Raw genomic sequence first — 22,833 nt, forward strand, 5'->3', positions numbered from 1 at the left:
TTCATAGCTTACATTGTAATGAGGAGGATCAACAAGTGCACAGTTACAGTACTATGTGACATACTTCATGTTCCTCTCAGATATCATTCATCATATTCCTTGAGTATTTTAAAAATTACCCCACACATATCGGTAGTGATTAAAATTTGTTTATACATGATTTCAAGTTTCTAAAAATAGTTACTTTTCTGGATCAGATAATTGTGTGTTGTGGGGGCTGTCCTATGCATTATGTGGGGTGTTAGCAGATGACAGTAGCACCATCCAGTTGTGAGGACTAGAAATGTGTCCAGATGTTGCCAGATGTCCCCTATGGGACAAAATGGCCTCTAGTTGAGAACCACTATCCTAGAGGAAAGGAGAGACAAGCTGGATGTTAGGGCTACTCGCAAGAGAAGACTTAGAAAGGGGTATCAGAGGATATTGCCCAACAGGTCATGAGGAGGAAGCTCAGGAATTTCTGAAAGGGGGCTGAACAAGATGGCAGATGGCCAGAAGTGACTTACCTCTGTTATCCATCGAGTCATCTGTTGTGAATATAGGCTAAGACAGGTGTGTTTGATGTATAATGTTCTACACAGCATTCATCTTTAAAACGAAAATTTACGTAACAACAAAGTCACAGAATAGTCTGAAATAAATTTAGGGCCTTTGCAAAAATATTTGGAAGTTTAGCTTTGCTGTGTTGTGTCACCTTGTAGAATTGTATTTTTGTCCTATCTGATTCCATTATGTTTTTCTTTCGTGTGTCATTTTGCCCTTGTGCATTGTTATGACATCGTCATGTTCTTCCCTTTTTCCATCAAGTCATTCTGCCGACAGGGCTCAGTCTCTGAGCTCTTGCTTTTGCTGCTTTCTTCTTGGAACAATTCTGTCAGTCGTCAGCCTGCTGTTGCGTCTGTAAAATCTGATCCGGTTTCAGCTGTCGCTGTGTTCTTCTTGCACGCCCTGCGCTACAAGATTCTGTTTTCTTGTCATGAATACATTGGAGGGATGATTACAGTAGAGAAAGTGGGGCTAGATTTTGAAAAAGAGTGAATAACACACACACAATTTTGCCAACCATATTGAATGCCTTTCTCTAGCATGCCGTGTCATGTCATTGTATTTATATTTAGTTGCTCTATCTTATTCGGTTAGTTACTAGTATCTTAGCTTATGGTTAACCATCTACAGAGCTTGTAACGACAACAAGTTAAATTGATTTTTATCATGTTATTAAATGGGTACATTTAAATTTTATGACTTTTGAGAGAGAGCATTTTTGCTCAGAAAGTTATCTGTGCCCATTGTAGCTTTATGGTTTTAATTAAACGTCTTTTGACTGACAAAAGATACTTGAGAAGGCCAAGACTTTGTAGAATAGTTAAAATTTTATTGTGATTTTTATTATGATTCCACTAGTAAATTCCATATAATGTCCTAAATTTTATTTTGTTAAAGTAAGTACATTGTTTAAGTCCACATTGCTAGCTCCAAAGATAAAGTAAAAGGGAACAGATGAAGTTGAACCATTTATTAAATGTGAAGCTACTAAGTAATCATTGACATTATGAATAGTGAATAAATTACCACAAGGTTGGCGTGTAAGATCCTCTTCCAATGACAAACATAATTTGGCTTGAAACTAATTTAGCAAATGAAATTTCCCGTAACAAATCTTTATGACCTTAAGATTACAATTAATCAACCCTTAAAGATTTTAAAACCTCTAAACCTTTCAATAACATAGGAATGCGATTTTCTATTCTTAGTTAACATGCCAAACAAAAATTTAAGTTAATGATGGCAAGAAACAGAGTAAGTCTATATTTAACGTAAATTTTCTGCTATTTGCCAATCTTTTCCTTATCTGGTTAACAAAATATAGCTAGCTAAGTGCTTTTTCTTTTCAAACCACCCATGTTAACTGGCTTCCTATTCTTTCCACAGTTCCAATTGCTGAGGCTTTATAGCATCTGGCTCTGGTTATAATTTCTAACAAAGGCTAAATAAAAGATCATGGGGCTTACAGTTTTCTGTTTTTACAAATTGTTAGTTGTTGACAACATAGATAGTTGATAAAGAAATAACTCTTGAAAGCCCAAAATCAAGTTTAGAGAATGTTTATTAGGTGGAGAGCATTTGATATCTGCCAGATGTATTTTTTATACATATATAAGAATATTGCCTTACCTTTCTGAACACCTCATTTCATATAGTCATATATAGTCTAGGATAAATTCCAAGAAATGAAATTGCTAAGGCAAAGGATAGATGTGTTTGTAAATTTGCAAATATGATATTACCAGTTTTTCCACTTTAGGAGTTGTTCCAAGCTTATACCCCACTTGCGTATGAGAACCTGTGACTTTATAGCCTCACTAATATAGTTTTTCATCAAACTTTGGATTTTTTATTCTACACTGATGGAGGAAAAAAGATTTTAGTGTGGCTTTGTTTTTGTTTTTTTTTTATTATCATGGAAGTTGAGCCATTTTATTTCCTATTTGTGTTCTATAGACATTTTTCAATTTTAAAGTAGGAATTATTTTATGATATAGAAAGAGAAGAAGAATTTGAGATAATTACCTTTTGATTTATTGTTAATAATATAAAATTGGTCTTAATTCTTTTTGAATACACACATGTACATGAATATCGCATAAAGATGTTTTCTTTTTTCTCAAATGAAGTTTGGGAGTAATCAGTCTAAACCCGAGTTCACCGTGGACCTGAAGGGGGCGACGATTGAGATGGCTGCAAAGGATAAATCCAGCAAAAAGAATGTATTTGAGGTAATAAATTTTTTTCTAAGGATAATTCACATCCTCAACTGTAGTAATTAGATGTTCTTTTTTTTTGGAGGAAGATTAGCCCTGAGCTAACATCTGCCACCAATCCTCATTTTTTGCTGAGGAAGACTGGCTCTGAGCTGACATCTGTGCCCATCTTCCTCTACTTTATATGTAGGATGCCTGCCACAGCATAGCTTGACGAACAGTGTGCAGGTCTACACACAGGATCTGAACCGTGTGAAGCCCAGGCTGCCGAAGCTGAACATGCGAACTTAACTGCTGCACCACTGGGCTGGCCCTTGGATGTTCTTTTGAGTTATTTTGGGCCATAATCTTTCAATGTGACTAGTTAAGGCAAAGTTGGTCATCAAATCAGTTTGTATCATAATTTAAGGGAAAAAAAAGTGGTGTAGGGGCCAGCCCAGCTGCATACTGGTTGAGTTCATGCGCTTGGCTTTGGCAGCCTGGGGTTCACAGATTCGGATCCCAGGCACATACCCACACATTGCTCATCAAGCCATGCTGTAGTGGTGTCCCACATATAAAATAGAGGAAGATTGGCACAGATGTTAGCTCAGGGCCAGTCTTCCTCAGCAAAAAAATAAAAGCTGGTGCAGAGATTTGGGCTTCATTTGCATAAATTATTGGCTCTCAGAGAATATATTACAAGCCTTTGTTGTACAAATCTTGCCTTTCCCCAGCAACTCTAAAAGGGGTATGGTTTCCTTTACCTCCAATCAGATATTAAAAAATAAATTAAAATCTTTCCCTTTTGTCATTAAAAACTCTCCACAGTAATAGATCATTTTCTATCAGTTATTTATTGCTGCGTTTGAGGCCACCCCAAGATTTAGTATCTTAAGAAAAGAACCATTTTGTTTGCTCAATTTGGCCTGTGCTGAGCCCAGTGGTTCTTCTGATCTTCCCAGGGACCATTCGTGAGGCTCAGTCATCTCATGGCTTGACTGGGGCTGGATAGTCTAGTTCACGTGTCTGGGGTTGGTGCCAGCTGTTTACTAGGCTTTTTTCTCCACAGGAGCTTTCAATCTCAAGAAGGCTGCCCCAGGCTTTTCCACATGGTGGAGTCGGGGTTCTAAAAGGGCAGAAGTGGAAGCTGCAAGGCTTTTTGAGGTCTTGGTTTAGAAGTCTCACATCAGTGCATTCTGTTGGTTAAAGCAAGTCAGAGGCTGGCCAAGTATTCAGGGTTGTGGGGAACTAGAGTCCACCTGTTGATGGAGGAACAGCAAAGTCACATGGCAGAAGGGTGTGTATACAGAGATCAGAGGAATTTTGAGCCTGTCTTTGTGAACAGTCTTCCAAATCTCAGCCTTCCTTGTAGCCTCATAGGCTCACGTCTCAGTCTTCCCCTGTCTTATCTCTGCAGGTTGGATTGGTTGCTATTTTCCAGGCGGAACCCAGGTTCTCCCGCCTCTGTGATTTTTACTCTTTATTATTCTGCCTTGAGTACCAACTCATGCCAGTCTCTGCTTGTTGGATGCTACGTATCTCCCAAGACCTGTGAGAAATGTTACCACGGCGTTGATGCTTCTTTGTTTACGCTTTTAAAAATAGCACTTATTTTAGTGTACCTTGGGTTATCTTCATCTGTAAATTATTCTCCCCCACTAGATGATTAAAAATCTTTTTTGTTTTTTTTTTTTAAGCAGAGAGACTGTATTTCTCCTTAAGTAAGAACCTCTAACAGAGTATCTTATGTGCAGTGAATATTCAATGTTGGTTGATTGGCGTGACCCACTCTCTAGATAGAAAAGCAAGAAGGGAATTACTGTTTTCCTGAATTAGCCTTGCAGTTTCAATAAGAGATTCCAAAATGAAAAGGATTCCATGATCAAATAAATTTGGGAAATGGTATATATTTTGTTCCTTTCTTAGGAAAATCTCAGCGTGCCCTGGAATATCAAAGCCCTGAGAAGTCTTGAAGGAGAGAATCTCGTTTAACTTTCTTCAACCCAGTATTTCCCAAATTAATACCACATAACTGGTTTTTTTACTTATTTTTTGAGGAATACCTTTTTAAACATTACTTTGGGAACTGTTTTTGAGGCATATGTCTCAGAATGTTGTTTGGGAAACCTTGCCATATGTTCCTCTAGGGAAAAAATAAATCAGTTACCAACCAGAAAATAGGAGGAATGCTTTCTCCTGCTACCTCAAAAGTCATCCTCAATCAAGTGTAAGAAACTTTGAACCAAAGAGATTATGCACAAGTTGGTTATTGCCTTCGTATATAGTCACATGCCACATAACGACATTTCAGTCAGTGACAGACCGCGTATATGATGGTGGTCCCATAAGATTAGTACCAGATAGGCTAGGTGTGTCGTGGGCCGTACCGTCGAGGTTTGTGTATGTCACTCTATGATGTTTGCACAACGATGGGATCACCTAAGGACGCATGTCTCAGAATGTATCCTCATTGTTAAGCGACACATGAGTTTCTAATACCTGGTATCTTTACTTAAGTTAGTTCGTGATCTGACACTTAATTTAGTAATGTTTCTGCCCAGAAGGAGTGTGACATTTATTGTCTGTGCTCTCTCTTTGTACTAAGCCATTATATTTGCCTATTAAGTGGGAAATAATGAAAGTTCTAACTCTTCGTATATTCATTTTCTACATTTATCTTTTAACAAGAGAGAAAAAAATTTGTCAGATTTATGTAAAATATCATAGATTTTATTTCCTTACAAATGAATCATGTTTCAGTTCTAACTTAAAATGCACAGCTTTGATACTTGAACTTATTTTATTTATTTTTTTTTGGTGAGGAGGATTGGCCCTGAGCTAGGCTCTGTTGTCAGTCTTCCTCTTTTTCACTTGAGGAAGATTGTCTCTGAGCTAATGTCTGTGCAGTCTTCCTCTGTTTTCTATGTGGGATGCCATCACAGCATGGCCACTGAGAGATGAGTGGTGTAGGTCTGCACCTGGGAACCAAACCCAGGCTGCTGAAGTGCAGCATGCCAAACTTAACCACTAGGCCACAGGGCTGGCCCAGGAACCCTCAATTATTAGATTTTTATTGAGAATTTGTGAGAAAAACTTCATGTTTTATAAAAATAATTTAGCTGGTATTATTTTATACTAAAATAAAAGATATTCCCTCAGTATGTAGTACTTTGACCTTTCGTCACTTAATATAACATCTAGTCTTCTGCTGGTGGTTTTGTAGACTTTGAATTAGATGTATTCATTTATTTGGTTGAAAGCTCTAACCATACTCTTTTGTTTTTTTCCCTCCTTTTCTCTAAAGCTGAAAACCCGTCAAGGAACAGAACTGCTAATTCAGTCTGATAATGACACTGTTATTAATGATTGGTTTAAAGTTCTTAGTAGTACTATCAATAATCAGGTATGTGTTTGGCTTAAATAAATTTTTTTCACTTAAAGCTGTTTTTCTTTTTGGCTTTCCAAATGGTTGTTGCCTATCTAATTTCTAATTTATGTGTTAATAACTTCTTTAGTGTATGTCTTGACAGAGATGGTCAGTTTAGCAATTCGCAGGGGCTGGTGAATGACTTAACATGCTCGTGTATATAATGTTTGCTATCAGTGGATTTAAAATAATTTTCACATGAGGCATTGTCCAACAAGAAATAGTTCAAGAAGGGACAAACTGTGGCTAGTACACAGTATTTCTTCAGTGACTGAATGAGTTAGAAATAGTAGAATTTGTTGGAAACAGGTTCTAGAACCTCAAATGTGTACTCTGAAGCTGTGTTAGTGAGAGCAGTAATAAACAACTATGGGCTGTACTTTTTAGACGATATTCTTACCCCCTCACCATATGGGGACACGGCTCCTGGTTAGGGATCATATGTTAGCAACAAAAATAAAAATGAATACTTATGGGAGTGTGTTATGGTCTTAAACTAACAGAGACCAAAAAGTTGGGAATTACTGGCTTTAGTAGACGTCGAGATGTCCTTCAGAGACTTTATAGGTGAATCCTAATTATTAATAAGGTTTTTGATCTTATTGAGATATTCTACCTCAATTGGCCTTAGTTTTTTCACTTATAAAATAGAGAGATAGGATTTGATTGTCTCCAACTATCCTTTCAAGCTCCAAAATTTTATGATTCTCTCAGTTTCAGAACACCCAGATTTGGAATATGAGTATTCTCTGACTCTTGCTTCCCCGATTTTTATCTCTTCTAGCAAATTATTCACTAATGGATACATGTATTCTTCCTTTGCAGTTTGTAATATTGGATGATATTTCTGAATGTTGTCCCTTCCTTTCCGTTTATCCCTGAAAGCATAGATGGGCCTTTATATGTTTATACTAAGAGTAACCTCTTAAACAGTCTTCCTTATTTCACTCATCCCCCACCAATCCATTCTTAATGCCATTGCTATATGAAACTTCCTAATGTCAATTTTATGATCCTCTCCTGCTCAGAAACCTCCTGTGACTCCCATTAAAATTCAACAACCTGAGCTCAGTCTATCTTTTCAAATGTCCCTTCAGCTCTACCCAGTATGGGCTTTCAGCTCTGGTCACAGTAATCTGTTTGCTATTCCTTGAAAGCAAGTATGGCTGCGTTGATTTGACACATGTGTGAGTGCCCCGTGCACTGGGGATGTGCAGCATGCTACCAGATGCTGCACCTTCCTACACGGAGCTCACAGCCAAAGACAGGATGACCGCAGACAGACAGCTGCACAATTAATATGATGAAACGTGACGAGTTTTATGATGGCAAAGGATGTACGACTTACCATACGAACACTGGTTAAGTAGGGCTACCTGTTGTAGGGGTCAAGGAAGACTTTGCAGAGAAAGTGAGAAAGTGGTTTTTTTTAGATTGAAGCCTGTAGGATCAGGGAATAAGCAATATGAAGAGAGAGGAACATCTTATTGACTATGAAATTTCAAAATATGCTCTGTTTACAAAGTGACAAAAGATACTGAGGAATAAATGTAGCAAGAGATATGCAAGACTTCTGCAGGGCAAATTGTGAAACTTTATTGGGAGACGTTGAAGAAAACCTAATTAAATGATAAGTATATCATGTTTATGGATGAAAAGATTCAATAATGAAATAATGTTCTTCTAAAAGATTTATAAATTTATATATTTGAGATTTTTGACTCATTCAAAATCCTATTGGATTTTCTGGTGGAACTTGACAAGCTTTTTCTAAAATTTCATATAGAAATGCAAAGGGCTAAGAATATTCAACACACTCCTGAAGAAGAAAGTGGAAGGACTTGCTCTACCCTATGTCAAGACTTCATAAAGCTGTATTAATTACTACAATGTGGTGTCCATACCAGGATAGACAGACAGGCCTGTGGAACAGAATAAAGAACCTAGAAACAGAGCCACGTACCTTTGATCACTTTGTGTCAGATACAGCACTGTAGAAAAGTGAGGAGGAATAACCTTGTCAGTAAATGGTGAGGGTCAACTGGATATTCAAGAAGAAATTGGAACCTTTCCTTACACTGTACGTAAAAGTAGATTCTTGGTGGAGTAAAGACCTCAGTGTGAAAAGCGAAGTGATGGTTTTAGCTTTGAGAACTTAGTCTGGTTTTTTAACCTATAGAGGTGACCTTGGTTAGGCTGCAGATAAGCTCTAGGGTTTCTTTCAATTCCTAACACCCATGAGTCTCTGAGTAGTGATTAACTATTGACACACAGCATAATTTAAAAAGATAGTTGGTATGAAGAATTAAGGTGCCAGTGGCTAGTGGCTTTATCTTGGATTGTTGTCTTAGAATGTAGCTTCATCCTGTCCTGTCACCACAGAGTGTAGCCTGACCTTTTAACTGTTATTACTATCACTCATATGTAGTTGATCAAAATGAGACAAGGTAGCCTCGCCATCAGTGTAAACCCATCATCCTGTGAATTACCAGTAATTATTTCTTTTTGAAAATTCACAGTTAATGCCATCTAGGGGGAAAAAAGAATTACAGATTCATCAAATATCTAAATCATACTATATATTAATTGGTTCTCTAAAATCATTTGGAAGGGTCAATTACTGATCATTCTGAGAATTATGCTGTTACATCTAAAGTAATATCAAAAGTAATATGTGTTTGGGAATCTCCAACCAACAGACAGTAGAAACTGATGAAACAATTGAAGAGGAGACACCAGATTCACCAGGAATAGAAAAGCATGATAAAGAAAAGGACCAGAAGGATCCCAAGAAACTTCGTTGTAAGTTATTCTCTCCCTGTTTTGTTAGTGGTTTGAGTGAGCTTATTCTCTTGGCTTTTTGGAGATTTTAAATCTGTAAAAGTTGAGCAGAATCTGCAGTGTTGGGAGAAAGTTAGGAGATTAAGTAGGCGCAGTCTCGGTGTTTCATTTCTCTCTTCTTGTCAGCTCACTGTCATGCTTAACCTCGTCGCATGCATCCCTAAAGTCGTGTTGATTTTAAGATAACTGTGCTACTTCAAGAGAAAAAGTATATTAGAATGCACTTCTGTTGAGGATTCCAGCAAGCTGAACTTTACTGATTTAAAAATATACAATTACTGTTTGAGATTATAGATAGAATCTTATACTATAAGAAGTCAGAAGTCACAGGCTGTGTACCTCAGTTCCACACTGGACACTAGGCAGCTGTCTCTGGAGTAGGATGTGCCTGTGCAAGTCCACGCATCATCCCTCCAGATCTACACAAAGGACCAGAGCTGAGGCCAGCAATTTTAAGAATAGCTTTTTCTTTTTCTTTTTCTTTTTTTTTTTGAGGAAGATTAGCCCTGAGCTAACATCTGCTACCAATCCTCCTCTTTTTGCTAAGGAAGACTGGCCCTGAGTGAACATGCATGCCCATCTTCCTCCACTTTATATGCGGGATGCCTGCCACAGCATGGCTTGATAAGCAGTGTGTTAGCTCCAAGTCTGGGATCCGAACCAGCGAACCCTGGGCCACCAAAGCAGAGTGCGTGAACTCAACCACTACGCCACTGGGCTAGCCCCAAGAATAGCATTTTCTAATGAAGGTCCATTGTTTAACTAGGCCCTAAGCTATGACTTTGAACTTCGTTAAATCTATTTTAATGAATCTGCATTTAACTGAGAGTTTTTTGGCCTTCAAATTAACTGAATGATCAAAAAATCAGTTTTACTTTTGTTCTCCCACATTCTAAGGAAGTTTAGGCCTATTACTGACGTCATCATTATATAACAATATAAACACATGAAAATTTTATTATTTTAATTCTTTACTAATATATTGTTTGTGCTCTCGACTTTCCTCAAATATAGTAGTTATTTTCAAGAAATTTACTTTTTGAACTTTTGTTATTATAACTGAAAAAGAAATCAGGACTGAAGGCAATGGAGAACATTTTCCAGGTGGTCCCTTTCTTAGCTCAGAGTACAGATAATTATGATGAGACTCAGCATACAGTACAAATAATTGTGATGGATATATATATGTAGATGTATAGAGAGACAGAGAGATATCTGTATCTATATCTATATCTGTATCTGTAACCAGACTTCTAGGTCAGTAAGGATGGGAAGGATAGGGATTTTTTTGTTTATAGTTTATGCGGTTTTTTTTTTTTGCTCATCATTTTACCTTGTAAAACTGATGGAGAGTCAGAGAAGATAAGTAGTATCATTTATGAAATAATGAATATAAATTAGAAGAACTTAGGAATGTCTTGGCACATACACCAAAGAAGATAGAGCTTGTGGTCAGTGTTTATTGGTAAAAATGAAGTGTTTCGTTTGGTCTATCACTTTGAAATTGGGTCTATGTTAGTTTGATTCTTCACATGTTACTCTTAAACCATATTAAAGATAGAATAATTGAATTTATAACTGGAATTTTTACATATGAGATTAATGTTTTGAGTGCTAGGTGGAAAAACTTCTATCCAGAAAGTTTTTTATTTTATGAAGTGATTAATATCTGTCTGTCTTAAGCCATGAAAGTGTCTAGCATAGATTCTTCAGAACAGAAAAAAACCAAGAAAAACTTAAAGAAGTTTCTTATACGACGCCCCACTTTGCAAGCTGTTCGTGAAAAAGGTTATATTAAAGGTAGGTAGAAGTGATGTTTATAATAATGAACTTTGGCCAAAATCAGAAATAAGACATTTTAAGTTAAAAACTGAAAAATTTCCAAATGGTAAGAAATGTTCTCATTATTTATTCACAAAGCTATCAGGTTCAGTGATTAAAATACATTTGAGTAATTAAAATAGATTTTCTAATGCACTTGAAGAGTTTCACTAAAGCATTGAACAGACGTAAATACCAAAGTAAGATCTTAGAGACCCTGTACCACGGGAACTGCACGGATGCGATGGGATGGGCGACAGTTGTTAGAAGACGTGATGATAAAGACTTTCAGTTTTGAGATGCACAAATCATAAGAAATTTTGAGTAAATGATCACTAACATAGTAGAAAGAAGAAAAATATTGAGCAAACAATTATTCTTGATTATTTGCCTTCAGTTCTCAAGGTAATTTTAAGATTAGTACAGTCATGCATCACTTGATGGGAATATGTTCCGAGTAACACATTGTTAGGCAATTTTGTCGTTGTTTGAACGTCATAGACTGGATTTACATAAACGTAGATGGGATAGCCTACTACACACCTAGGCCATATGGTGCTAATCTTATGAGACCACTGTCGTGTGTATGGTCTGTCATTGACCAAAACATCTTTATGTGGCGCTTGACTGTGTAAGGTATTTTTTCCTGATTTTTATACGTTTTTTATTTCATTTATAAGCACCATAATGCACTAGCAGGATCTTTTCTTAATACAGTATTCTTTATTTTTTGAGGAAGATTAGCCCTGAGCTAACACCTGCCACCAATCTTCCTCTTTTTTCTGAGGAAGACTGGCCCTGAGCTAACATCCATGCCCATCTTCTTCTACTTTGTATGTGGGACGCCTACCACAGCATGGCTTGACAAGCAGTGTGTATGTCCGCACCTGGGATCCAAACCGGTAAACCCCAGGCTGCCCAAGCAGAACATGCGAACCTAATTGCTGTGCCATGGGGCTGGCCCCTAAAGTATTCCTTAAAAATTGCATATACGTTTATGTACATTTAGTTCTTATAAGCGTGTTTAATTCCAGAGGTAAAATTTTCTAATATATGATTCAAAACAGTGATGTTTATTTGTAAACAGATATAGGTAAAGGTAATATATAACATTTGTTATATCTGTCTCTGATTATGAAGTTTCTGACAAAGACCATCACTGGAACATCTGTTGGCAAAGCATCTAAGTTAAAATACACAAATAGATTTCATTAAAAAGATATTTAAAACTTGCAGGAAGAGTTCAGCTAAGTAAGTGATTCAAATTAGCCAACATCAGGAGTTGTAAACAGGCACTCCCAGATAATGCATAGGAATTTAGCATATTGAGTTTAGAACCTTTTAAAAAACAAAAAAACCTGATGACAAATAACTGAATAGAAACTGCTGCTAATTTGTTCGCCAGGCCTTTTCACTGAGAAATATAAAGTGTTACCACTTTATGGTGTTATTCGTCACTTCAAATATTGCTTGTTTGTTTTCCTGAATACCGCTAATGTGGCATTTCAAAACTGTTGAGTTGAAAGATTAACAGAACAACCTTTGAAATATATTTTGTGAAATCAAGTGTTAGCACATGATGGGCAATGCACATGCTTGTTTTGATACTTTAAAAAATATTCGAGTATTTACTAAGTGCTAAGCATGAGCCTAGGTGCTATAAATACCTGTTGGTGTTCAAGAATTACAAGATCCCTGCCCTCATGAACTTAACATAAAAATGAGAGATGGACGAGATAATTTAAAACACTGATGACTACTATGAAGAATTTAATATAGTAATGAAATAGAGTGGCTGGAATTGGGCTCCCTTAGATAGGAGGATCAGAGAGGGTTTCTTAAGGAGATAACAGCAGAGACCAGTAGTGATGAGGAGGAGCTAATTTGGGAGGAATATTGATCTCTGCAAAAAGAGTAGAAAGTAAAAAGGCTCTCAGGCAAGAAGGAGTTGCTGTGTGCATGGAATTTAGTAAAGAAGGAAAATTGTTTGAAATGAAGTTGGAAGGGGTGGGCAGAGTGCACATCATCCAAGGCATTTTTTAGGGTCGTCAAGTTGATTCTCACTCTAGGCCGCCCTGTGTACAGCAGGGTGGAACCCTGTGTGCTCTCTTTGCACCATCCTCTCCCCTTCCGGCCCGACATCAGGTAATGCTCCACTGCTGTTCATAGGGTCTCCGTGGCCAGTTTTTTTTGGAAGTGGGTGGCCAGGTCCTTCCCAGTCTGTTTTAGTCTGAAACCTGCTGAAAACTCCGCTGAAACCTCTCCACCATGGGTGGCCCTACTGGTATTTGAAGTTGGAAATGCATGGGTGGCATAGCTTTCTGCATCACAGCAACACTCAGCTGCCACAGTATGACAACTAGCAGACGAGTGGTGTGGTTCCCTGACTGGGAAATGAGCCCGGCCCTTGGCGGTGAGAATCTTAACCACTAGACCCCCAGGGCTGACTGTATATAAGGCATAAGTCATGGCAAACAATGACTGGATGCACCGAATGGCTTCTGTTGCACTGTGAATGGCTTAGCCATTTTGTGAAGTAAATTTTAGCCAGATGGTTTATTTTTTAAAATGAATCTCTTTCAGATCAGGTATTTGGATCTAATCTTGCTAATCTGTGTCAGAGAGAGAATGGCACAGTGCCAAAATTTGTGAAGTTATGCATTGAACATGTTGAAGAATATGGTAAGAAAATGATTTTTTTAAATGTTAAGTGCACCAACCCATTGTTTTGCTATCAAAATCCCTAGGATTTTTATGATTTTGAGTGATGACCAAAAGTTCTTCATAGTCATATTAATAAGAGCATCTCATTTGCAAAAAACTTAACATGTTTGTACCTGTTTCAGATTAAGACTTTTGTGGGCTTCTAATGAATGTTTGGTACTTATGATCGATTAAGCATATGGTATTCTTGGAAGCCATTTGGGGTTGGCCATTTGCTCAAAAGAAGAAGGTAGTGATTGAGAAACTGAGCTTATTAAGAAATGATTTGACAGTGTTGAAGATATGAGATTGTGTTTACTTACTAAGAGAAAGTTCTGCTCTAATAAAAATGAGATGACATTTTAAAACTGTTAAGTCAACTATAAAGTGTCTAAGTAGACAGATCCTTTTTTTATGTCATTCCCTGTAAAATAAGACTTAATTTCTATTTTGGTTAATTTTAACATGTTTATAATATTTATACTAGTTTTATATAAATTAACAATATCTTGACTGTAATCACCTTAACTTATGTCTCTCTGTCATCAAAAGATCTTGTACAATTAAAATATTTGCATAACTTGTCATTTCTGCCAGTTACAGATCTCATCTTTTTAGAGATTCTCATGTTGTCAACATGACAGTGGAGACACCACACTACTTGCCTTTATTTGAAGTTACATGAAGAGCACGTTAGATAATGTACTTTGTTAAATGTGTACAGCATTATCACTTAATGAATATTTGAATTTTTTAGGCTTAGTTGTGTAAATTTTAAATTATTCTGTTCCACATATGAAGTAAATTAATAAACTATCAAATTATCAGTTGTTTTTGTAGAACCATTATTTTAGGTACTTGCTTTTATTAAGTTTACTTATTACAACCTCTTAATATGACAAACTTTTTTTTTTTTTGAGGAAGATTAGCCGTGAGCTAACGACTGCCAATCTTCCTCTTTTTGCTGAGGAAGACTGGCCCTGAGCTCACATCCATGTCCATCTTCCTCTGTTTTGTACGTGGGACGCCTACCACAGCATGGCTTTTGCTAAGCAGTGCCATGTCTGCACCCGGGATCCGAACCAACGAACCCTGGGCTGCCGAGAAGCGGAACGTGCGAACTTAACCGCTTCGCCACTGGGTTGGCCCCAACAAACAATTTTAAGAGAGTGCTTTAATATATGCATTTACATTATAAAATAGCATGCAAAAAAATCGGTGGGCTGATTTTATCTACTTTACTTTTTGAACTATCTATCCCCAGGTGTTTGCAGAAGCTTATCTTAAATTGTTAGTATTCCAGGTTTAATGAGATGACTTCCTTGAAATGATTCACAGTCTACATGATAAACAAGGTAGAATTGTTACTGTTTATTAAACAGAATTCAGAGTGTATCTCCACCCCCTCTCTCTCTGCCAAGCATCTATAAAAAGCCATTTAGAGGAAAAGAGTGTTTACCCATTTGATTGAGGCTAATGTTAATGAATAAGAATTCTGAAACATGCAAGTAGCTTTAGAAGAGACAAACAAGTACTTTAAACATAAAACTATTATCATTTGTGTCTTAGGTTTGGATGTTGATGGCATATACAGAGTAAGTGGCAACCTTGCAGTGATCCAGAAACTGAGATTTGCAGTCAATCATGGTAACATCACATTTCCTATTGTTAGATCCAGAATAATCACTCATAACCGTTAGAATTGGTTTAAAGTAATTTTTAAAAATTTCCTATTTCTCCTATTTTTCAGATGAGAAATTGGACTTGAATGATAGTAAATGGGAAGATATTCATGTCATCACTGGAGCGCTCAAAATGTTTTTTCGAGAATTACCTGAACCCCTTTTTACATTTAATCATTTTAATGATTTTGTGAATGCAATTAGTAAGTATGTATTCTACTCAGTTATTTTTCTAGATGTTGAAAATCCTCTGTACAGATTAAGTTGCTATATTCTGTTTGATTTCTTAAGTTTTTTCCAAGGATTGTTTTACTCCAGAAGTTTTAAATTTGACCACCAGATGTCACTGTGTATTACCAAATATCAGGTTCCAAACTGTCACTGATTTCAGGTTTTTGTTTTTGTTTTTTTTTTAAAGATTGGCGCCTGAGCTAACAACTGTTGCCAATCTTTGTGGGTTTTTTTTTTTTTATTTTATTGCTTTTTCTCCCCGAATCCACCCAGTGCACAGCTGTATATTTTAGTTGTGGGTCTTTCTCGTTGTGGCATGTGGGATGCTGCCTCAGTGTGGCCTGATGAGCGGTCCATGTCCATGCCCAGGATCCAAACTGGTGAAACCCTGGGCCACCGAAACGGAGTGCGCGAACTTAACCACTTGGCCACGGGGCCGGCCTCCTGCTTTCAGTTTTATGCAACATCTCTAGTTATCTTTTTTCAGAACAAGAACCAAGACAGCGAGTCACTGCTGTTAAGGACCTAATTAAACAGTTGCCAAAGCCAAATCAAGATACAATGCAGATTCTCTTTAGACATCTCAAAAGGTAAGAGTCTCCCCACAAAAAAGAAAAAAGGTAAGAGAACTGCCCAGTTAGGAGATGTGGTGTAGCACCCGTGGGGCCAGGGTCACTCAAGCCCAGGTTCAGAGCCCAGTTATGCTGCTTACTGTCTTTGTAACTTGAAAAGATTACTCAGTTCCTTTGGTCCTCAGTTCCTCATAGTTTGGTTTGGTATGAAGAATACATTACAGTAGATATTATATGTGAAGCAATTATATAATACCTAGCACATAGTAGGTGTTCAAAAATTGTTGCTAAAGTTAGTTAATATGAAGATGAGATTGGCTGTTAAATGAAGACTATTAAATTACTTTAAAATAAAGCCATCATTGCTCTGAGTTACTATATAGCCACTTCAATACTGATTTTTTCCTTCTGATAGAGTACTAAAATAAATGATCTTAGAGAGATTTAAAAAAAATAAAATTGAAAGTTTAATCTCTGTGCCCAATGAAATTTTTTTCCCATATCAACCTAGTAATCATTTTTACCTGAATTGTAACTCATATTTAAGTCTGTGTCTTATTTTAAACACTAAGCTAAGACATCGCATATTGAGAGTTTGTTAGAGTATGTATAATTATACCTTTCAGCTGTGTTTATCCAACAGAAAGCTTCACGTGGCATTTGGACTGAATTCTGCTTGGTTAAATAGTTTATATGTACCTTAGGAAAATGAGCATTATTTCTCATTTCTAAATGCAAACTGTTTATGTTAATACAATTTGAAGAATTTTCCCTCTCTGTTTTTTATTTTCACTTTTAACAATTTATTTTTTTCCTCCTTAGGGTTGTAGAAAATGGAGAAAAAAACCGCATGACATATCAGAGTATAGCAATTGTTTTTGGTCCCACTCTGTTAAAGCCAGAGAAAGAGACTGGTAATATAGCAGTTCATACTGTCTACCAAAATCAGATTGTAGAATTAATTCTTCTGGAAATAAGTTCTATCTTCGGACGTTGATTCTTATTGAAGACAACCCTTGGAATAGAAGCTGGATTCCATCAGATTTCAAATCCTTACACATGATGTATTTTATTTTTGGACCAAGCAGTGACTCTTTGATTTTGCACTTTTTTGAGGGATCAGAAGGGAATGGGAGAGTCAAGACATATGTGGGGCCCTCATATTTGCTGCTTTGTTGCAAGTTGATATAACTGTGTGTAATTTTGAATTAATTTTATTCCAAATGTTTGCATTTCATCCTCTGAATTTCAGTAAAAATCAAAACTTGCAATTCTGACCAGTCATATACACTGGATAATTTGATAGGAAAACTACATTTTTTTTTCCTCAAACTGGATAATGTAGAATTTCTTCTCATGATTTGTTAGGTTCATCACTTGATAGAACAGCACTATCAGTTATTTTGAAAACGCTCTTGGGCATTTTAAACGAAATGAAGTATATCTGTTTTGAAACCTGTGTATTTGTTTTTCAGGGTTTCTGCATGCAGTGGCAGTCTAAGTGCTCAAATTCTTAATAACTAGGTGTAATCCCTTGATGAAGGCTAGCTGCCTCTCACTGTGTTGCACAGCATCCTTATTGGATATTTAGTTGCTTGTTTGGGCAACACACTAATACTACTTAAAACACTGTGATATACTGGAGTTTAATTTAGCATAAGTCAGTGCAGGGTATTTTTGGGCTGTCTGTGCTACACTGATTTGTAGCTAACAATCCTAATTATATCTAGTGCCATACTGAGTTCTTGGTATGACCCTGTGGAAACAGATGTTATTTGATGTAAATATAGGCTAAAGACTTAATGCCCTTTAGCTTATGTATATAATTGTGTTGTATAGTCTCAGAGGATGTTCTGACCCTACATTTCTAATCATGGTATTGGTAATCTTTTCCGTGAATATTAGGTTTCCTCCAGAAATAGGCCGTTATTTGAGAAAGTTAACTGTGCACTTTTAGATTTTAATTACATTTACAGGCAAATCACTGTAATGCAAATGGTACTGGAAAAATACTGAATAGACTTGCTAACTGGTAAATGCACTACAAGAGGAACCTTTTAGATTATTTAATATGTACAGAATACATTAGAAAAAATTTATTACAGAATTCTAACTGCAGTATGACTAGTTGAAACTCACATGTAAATTAGATAGATGTCAGATGGAAAATGACATTACTAAATTCGAGAATTTCATTTTTACATTACTAATGTAGATTGATTTGTATAATAAAACAGGGTTTGGAAAGTTTTGTTACAGAGAGCATGGTCTGTTGAAGATTTTTTAAAATGTATTTTTCTAGGTTAACTGCTGTATATGAAATGTCTAATCTGAATAAAGAAAACTATAAGAGGTTTAGAGATTTTTCCATTGGAAATATACATTTTGGTTTTTAATTTCTCTGTGCTTTTGCATTTACTGGCGTACTCTTATACCTCATTTAAAAAAATCAATCCAATATTTCCTGTGGCAAATACATTTTCCTCATTTCACACCAATACACCTCCACCCCCACCCTACCCATTCTTCATCAATATTTGAAAGTAAATGATTTGTAAGCAAGACTTTTTCTTAGAATTGCATTTATAATTTACGGATTGCCTTCCTTGGGAACAAATATTTTTTGTGTGAGCTGTCTAAAAACCTCTCACTTGAGTTTTGTGGTAAAAATATTGTTTGTCGTTGTGATCTTGTTAAGTTGATAGCAAACCAGGCTACTTGATAGCAGTGGCAAAGCAGATTGTTTTGGACAGGGGATAAAAGCCCTGAAACGAGAGGTGATATTTGCCTAAAGATGTCCTTAACAATGCAATATGCTTTAGGACTGGCCTATATGATGATTGTATGCCAGGAAAACAATTAGACTCAAATCAATGATCTCTCTTGTGGTAGTTATGGACATATCAAAGATTAAAATTGTCCTGTGTTTCTTGTTTGAAAGAACATATGTGTGTATGTGAAATCTTAAATGTTTTATTAGTCTACAGCTAATCAGTTTATTGTAATATTGTATGTATAGTGAGATCAATGTCTTGTTTTCATCCTTTGTGAATTAAAAATTTTCACTTGTTTTTTGTAATAACAAAACCAGTAATATTTTCCTGTCTTGACAGCTTGATTTTTAGTAGAAAATATAATAAGACTGAAATAAATTGTCAGTGGAATTTCCTTTGCTAAGAGGCCTTCCTTCAGAATGTCATTAAAAAAGTAGTTGGAGGGGCTGGCCCAGTGGTGTAGTGGTTAAGTTTGCATGCTCTGCTTCGGCACCCCAGGGTTCATGGGTTTGGATCCCAGGCACAGACCTACACACCGCTCATCAAACCGTGCTGTGGCAGCATCCTACATACAAAATAGAGGAAGATTGGCTCAGATGTTAGCTCAGGGCCAATCTCCCTCAAGCAAAACGAGGAAGACTGGCAACAAATGTTAGCTCAGGGCCAGTCTTCCTCACTAAAAAAAAGTTGGAAATTGAAGCAAAAAGTATATTCAATTATATTATTACATTCCAAGTAGAATAAAAAATACTTATGTGAATTTTACAGCAGCAAGAAATTTTACCTTTTACTGTGGAAAATATTAGTTATGAAATATCTTTGAAATAAAATATTACCTTTTAGATAGAGGCAGATCTGTATTTTTTTCTTAAGTGAAAGACATAAATAGCTTTGGGCTTAGGTAACATAGGTATTAAAATTAATACCTATGTGTGTGTGTGCGCGCACGCGTGTGTGTGTATGTATGTATGTATGCCGTCACTTACATACAATTGAAAACATCAATAATAATAATGGCAGATACCTAGAGACCTTTATACTCTCTTAGTTTTATCCTGTGCTGCTTTGTAAGCCTGTAATACTAGATATTAAGATAGCAGGGACAGAAAAAAAAGTTATTCCATAATTGTGCCAAGAGATTTTTTTCTCAGCTTGTGGGAGAGGCTTCTAATTAAATATTTAAAGTAAACATCTAGTTTCCCATGACACTAATTTCGCCAACATCTTTAAGCATTTAGAAAAATACACAGAGAACCCTACATGTCGTTTTAGTAAAGAAGAAAATTAAAATAGTTGGGAAAATAAAAATTGTCAAATGGTCATAAGGCTCTCACTGGTCTAAAAAAGTCAAATATTGCATCTATGTAGAGAGTTGAAAATAGGTAGAAAAGAAGATTTTACGGAGTTTACTAGTCTCTCTGAACTCCAGCCATCAGCTCCTCTTTTATAGAAAGCATTTCTCTAGTGCAAGACTGGAGAAGGTTTTTAATAAGGGCTTTAGCCTGTATGTTACAATCCTGGAGGTGGGCAAAGTTGTTTTTTTAAACAGTATTCCAATATAACTAATACAGTCCTGTTAAATGCAACTTTAGTTTGAAACCAAAAAAAAAAAAAAAGGCAAAAGGGGCTGCACAACAGACTCTTAGAATAATGATGTATTAGAATCTCCTGGAAATTCACAAGCTGTGAACCCAGGCCAAGCAGAGTCAGACTTCGTATTCTAGAGAAAGGGCAGGTCCAGAATGCCTAATGAGACATTCTGTAACTACTAAAGACAGGGGAGCCCTCCTGAAGAATCTCAATTAGTCTTCTCAACTGAAGTTTTGTGGACCAGTGGTGGCTGTAAATATATTCAGCTGGATTGAGCTTTTACAAATTAGCCTTATGTGAATATGGCACTTAAATGAACTCTTTCATTTCCTTCATTGCTTCCCTTCTCCCACAGGAAAAAAAGGAAAGAAAAAAAGCACTTTCTTGGTGCTCTCATCAACAGAGCACTTGCAGAACAAGGTAACTGTTTAACAAGCCGCTACAATACGTATTTAGAAAAGTCTGGTTTCTTTCTTTTTCTCATCAACCCTCCCCTCTATTTTACTTCCTCTCTTTTTTTCGGAAAAGCAGTCTTTGGTAAAGATTTAATTATTACTGGTAGCCAAATCTCGCAGGTAGTTGTGATAGTTGTGGCTCACACTGCAAGTAGCACTGAAACTTGTAATGTTGTGAACCTTGTAATGTCGATGAAATCCATAGTGACATCTGAACGACAGGTGATGCTGTAGAAGCTCTTATCAGCAGGGCCTTTGCAGAGGTAGAGATCCAAACCACTCTACAGTCATGATAGAGGGGCTGGTGAAGACTCAGCATAGCACTCCTTCTCTTCCTGGGCATTCTGAGAGACTTTATATTTAGGCAAGAGAAATGGGAATCTTAGACACTCAAGGAAAACTGAGTCTCATCAATTGATAAAGCAGGACAGGACCCTATATGAGTCTTATTTGATGGAGGCCCCGAATAATTGTGAATGCTTAAAGCCATATGGGAGTTAGTGGCATAGAATGAGAAGCTGAAGGAAAGAAGTATCTTGATTAGTTATGTTATTTCTGTTTAAAGTTTGTGATCAATTTGAACCTTATTCTGGCAGTTCAAATGATATCATTTGAGGAAGAAACAAGTAACTTGTCTACCTATTGTGGGCATCTGTTTTCAAGCTAAGTTAATTTTTGTTTATGTGGCTTATTGAAACTTCTGTATTATATGTTATGTATGCCTCTTATGTGCATAGAGGCGGCAGCGGGTAGGTGTTGCTTTCTGCTGGTCTCTCCTGGTTCTAGTTGTATAGCCAGTAAACTAGCATCCTGCTCCCCCACACAGGCAAATAATCAGACTTTAGTGGTTCTGTTTTTACCCACTGACATTCCTGGACAGGCCATTGTGTACATTAATTTCTGTTGAATATGGATATCTGCTTTCACTTATGCTAGAACTGTGCTATTCAATACTGTAGCCACCAGCCACATGTGGCAATTTAAATTTCATTAAAATTAAATTAAAAAAATTCACTTAGTCACAGTAGCCACATTTCAAATGTTCAATGGTGACATGGAATTATTTGCCACCATATTGGACAGTGCAGATATAGAACATTTCCATCCTCACAGAAAATTCTACTGGACAGTGCTGTTCTAGAAGCTTGGCTGTGAGGAATAAGCAATTGGAAAATGCAAAATTCTTTCAAAAAATGCATGACCTTAAAGTGTTATACAGTATTTCATAATTCTCCCTTACACTCATCTTTTAAGTATGTGACAGTAGAGGAGTTTAAAATCAAGGAGAGAAATATGTTTTTATAACAGATCTGCCAAACTTGGGATATTTGTCCCACTATATGCTCTCATATCAGGGGCTTGGAAGGGTGGCAAATGTGATTTGACTTCTAATACTAGTCCATCAAAATGCTTGCAGTTTGGTGAAAATCAGTTTGAAACTGTGGCTTAAAAGAAGCCTCAGTTGATTAACTTTATTCCTAGGCATTTTATTCTTTTTGTTGCAATTGTAAGTGGGATTGTATTCCATCCAAGAAGACACAAAGAAATGGAAAGACACCGTGCTCTTGGATTGGAAGAATTAACGTAGTTAAAATGTCCATACTTCCTAAAGTAACCTATAGATTCAACACAATCCCTGTCAAAGTTCCAATGACATTTTTTACAGAAATAGAACAAAGAATCCTAAAATTTATATGGAACAACAAAAGACCCCAAATAGCCAAAGGATTCCTGAGAAAAAAGAACAAAGCTGGAGGTATCACACTCCCCGATTTCAAATTATACTACAAAACCGTAGTAACCAAAACAGCATGGTACTGGCACAAAAACAGACACACAGATCAATGGAACAAAATTGAGAGCCCAGAAGTAAACCCACACGTTTATGGACAGCTAATATTCGACAAGGGAGCCAAGAGCATACGATGGAGAAAGGAGAGTCTCTTCAATAAATGGTGTTGGGAAAACTGCACAGCCACATGCAAAAGAATGA

The 22,833-nt window shown here is 36.6% G+C and overlaps 1 protein-coding gene across 7 annotated transcripts in view; it reads left to right on the plus strand.

The window, feature by feature from the left end:
- The window catches only part of ARHGAP12 (Rho GTPase activating protein 12), a 117,864-nt gene extending 98,756 nt beyond the window's left edge, over window positions 1-19,108 (plus strand). For all 7 annotated transcript variants that reach the window (XM_046678839.1, XM_046678840.1, XM_046678842.1 and 4 more), the window contains 9 exons: window positions 2,676-2,777; window positions 6,049-6,147; window positions 8,871-8,973; window positions 10,696-10,812; window positions 13,417-13,515; window positions 15,106-15,183; window positions 15,287-15,421; window positions 15,937-16,039; window positions 16,844-19,108. In XM_046678839.1, the coding sequence (XP_046534795.1) occupies window positions 2,676-2,777; window positions 6,049-6,147; window positions 8,871-8,973; window positions 10,696-10,812; window positions 13,417-13,515; window positions 15,106-15,183; window positions 15,287-15,421; window positions 15,937-16,039; window positions 16,844-17,018 (1,011 nt within the window). In that variant the 3' untranslated portion in view covers window positions 17,019-19,108. The remainder of the gene's footprint in view (window positions 1-2,675; window positions 2,778-6,048; window positions 6,148-8,870; window positions 8,974-10,695; window positions 10,813-13,416; window positions 13,516-15,105; window positions 15,184-15,286; window positions 15,422-15,936; window positions 16,040-16,843) is intronic.
- Window positions 19,109-22,833: the final 3,725 nt, after the last annotated feature.

The sequence above is a fragment of the Equus quagga genome, chromosome 12 (genome assembly GCF_021613505.1).
Source record: "Equus quagga isolate Etosha38 chromosome 12, UCLA_HA_Equagga_1.0, whole genome shotgun sequence".
Classification (NCBI taxonomy): Eukaryota; Metazoa; Chordata; class Mammalia; order Perissodactyla; family Equidae; genus Equus; species Equus quagga.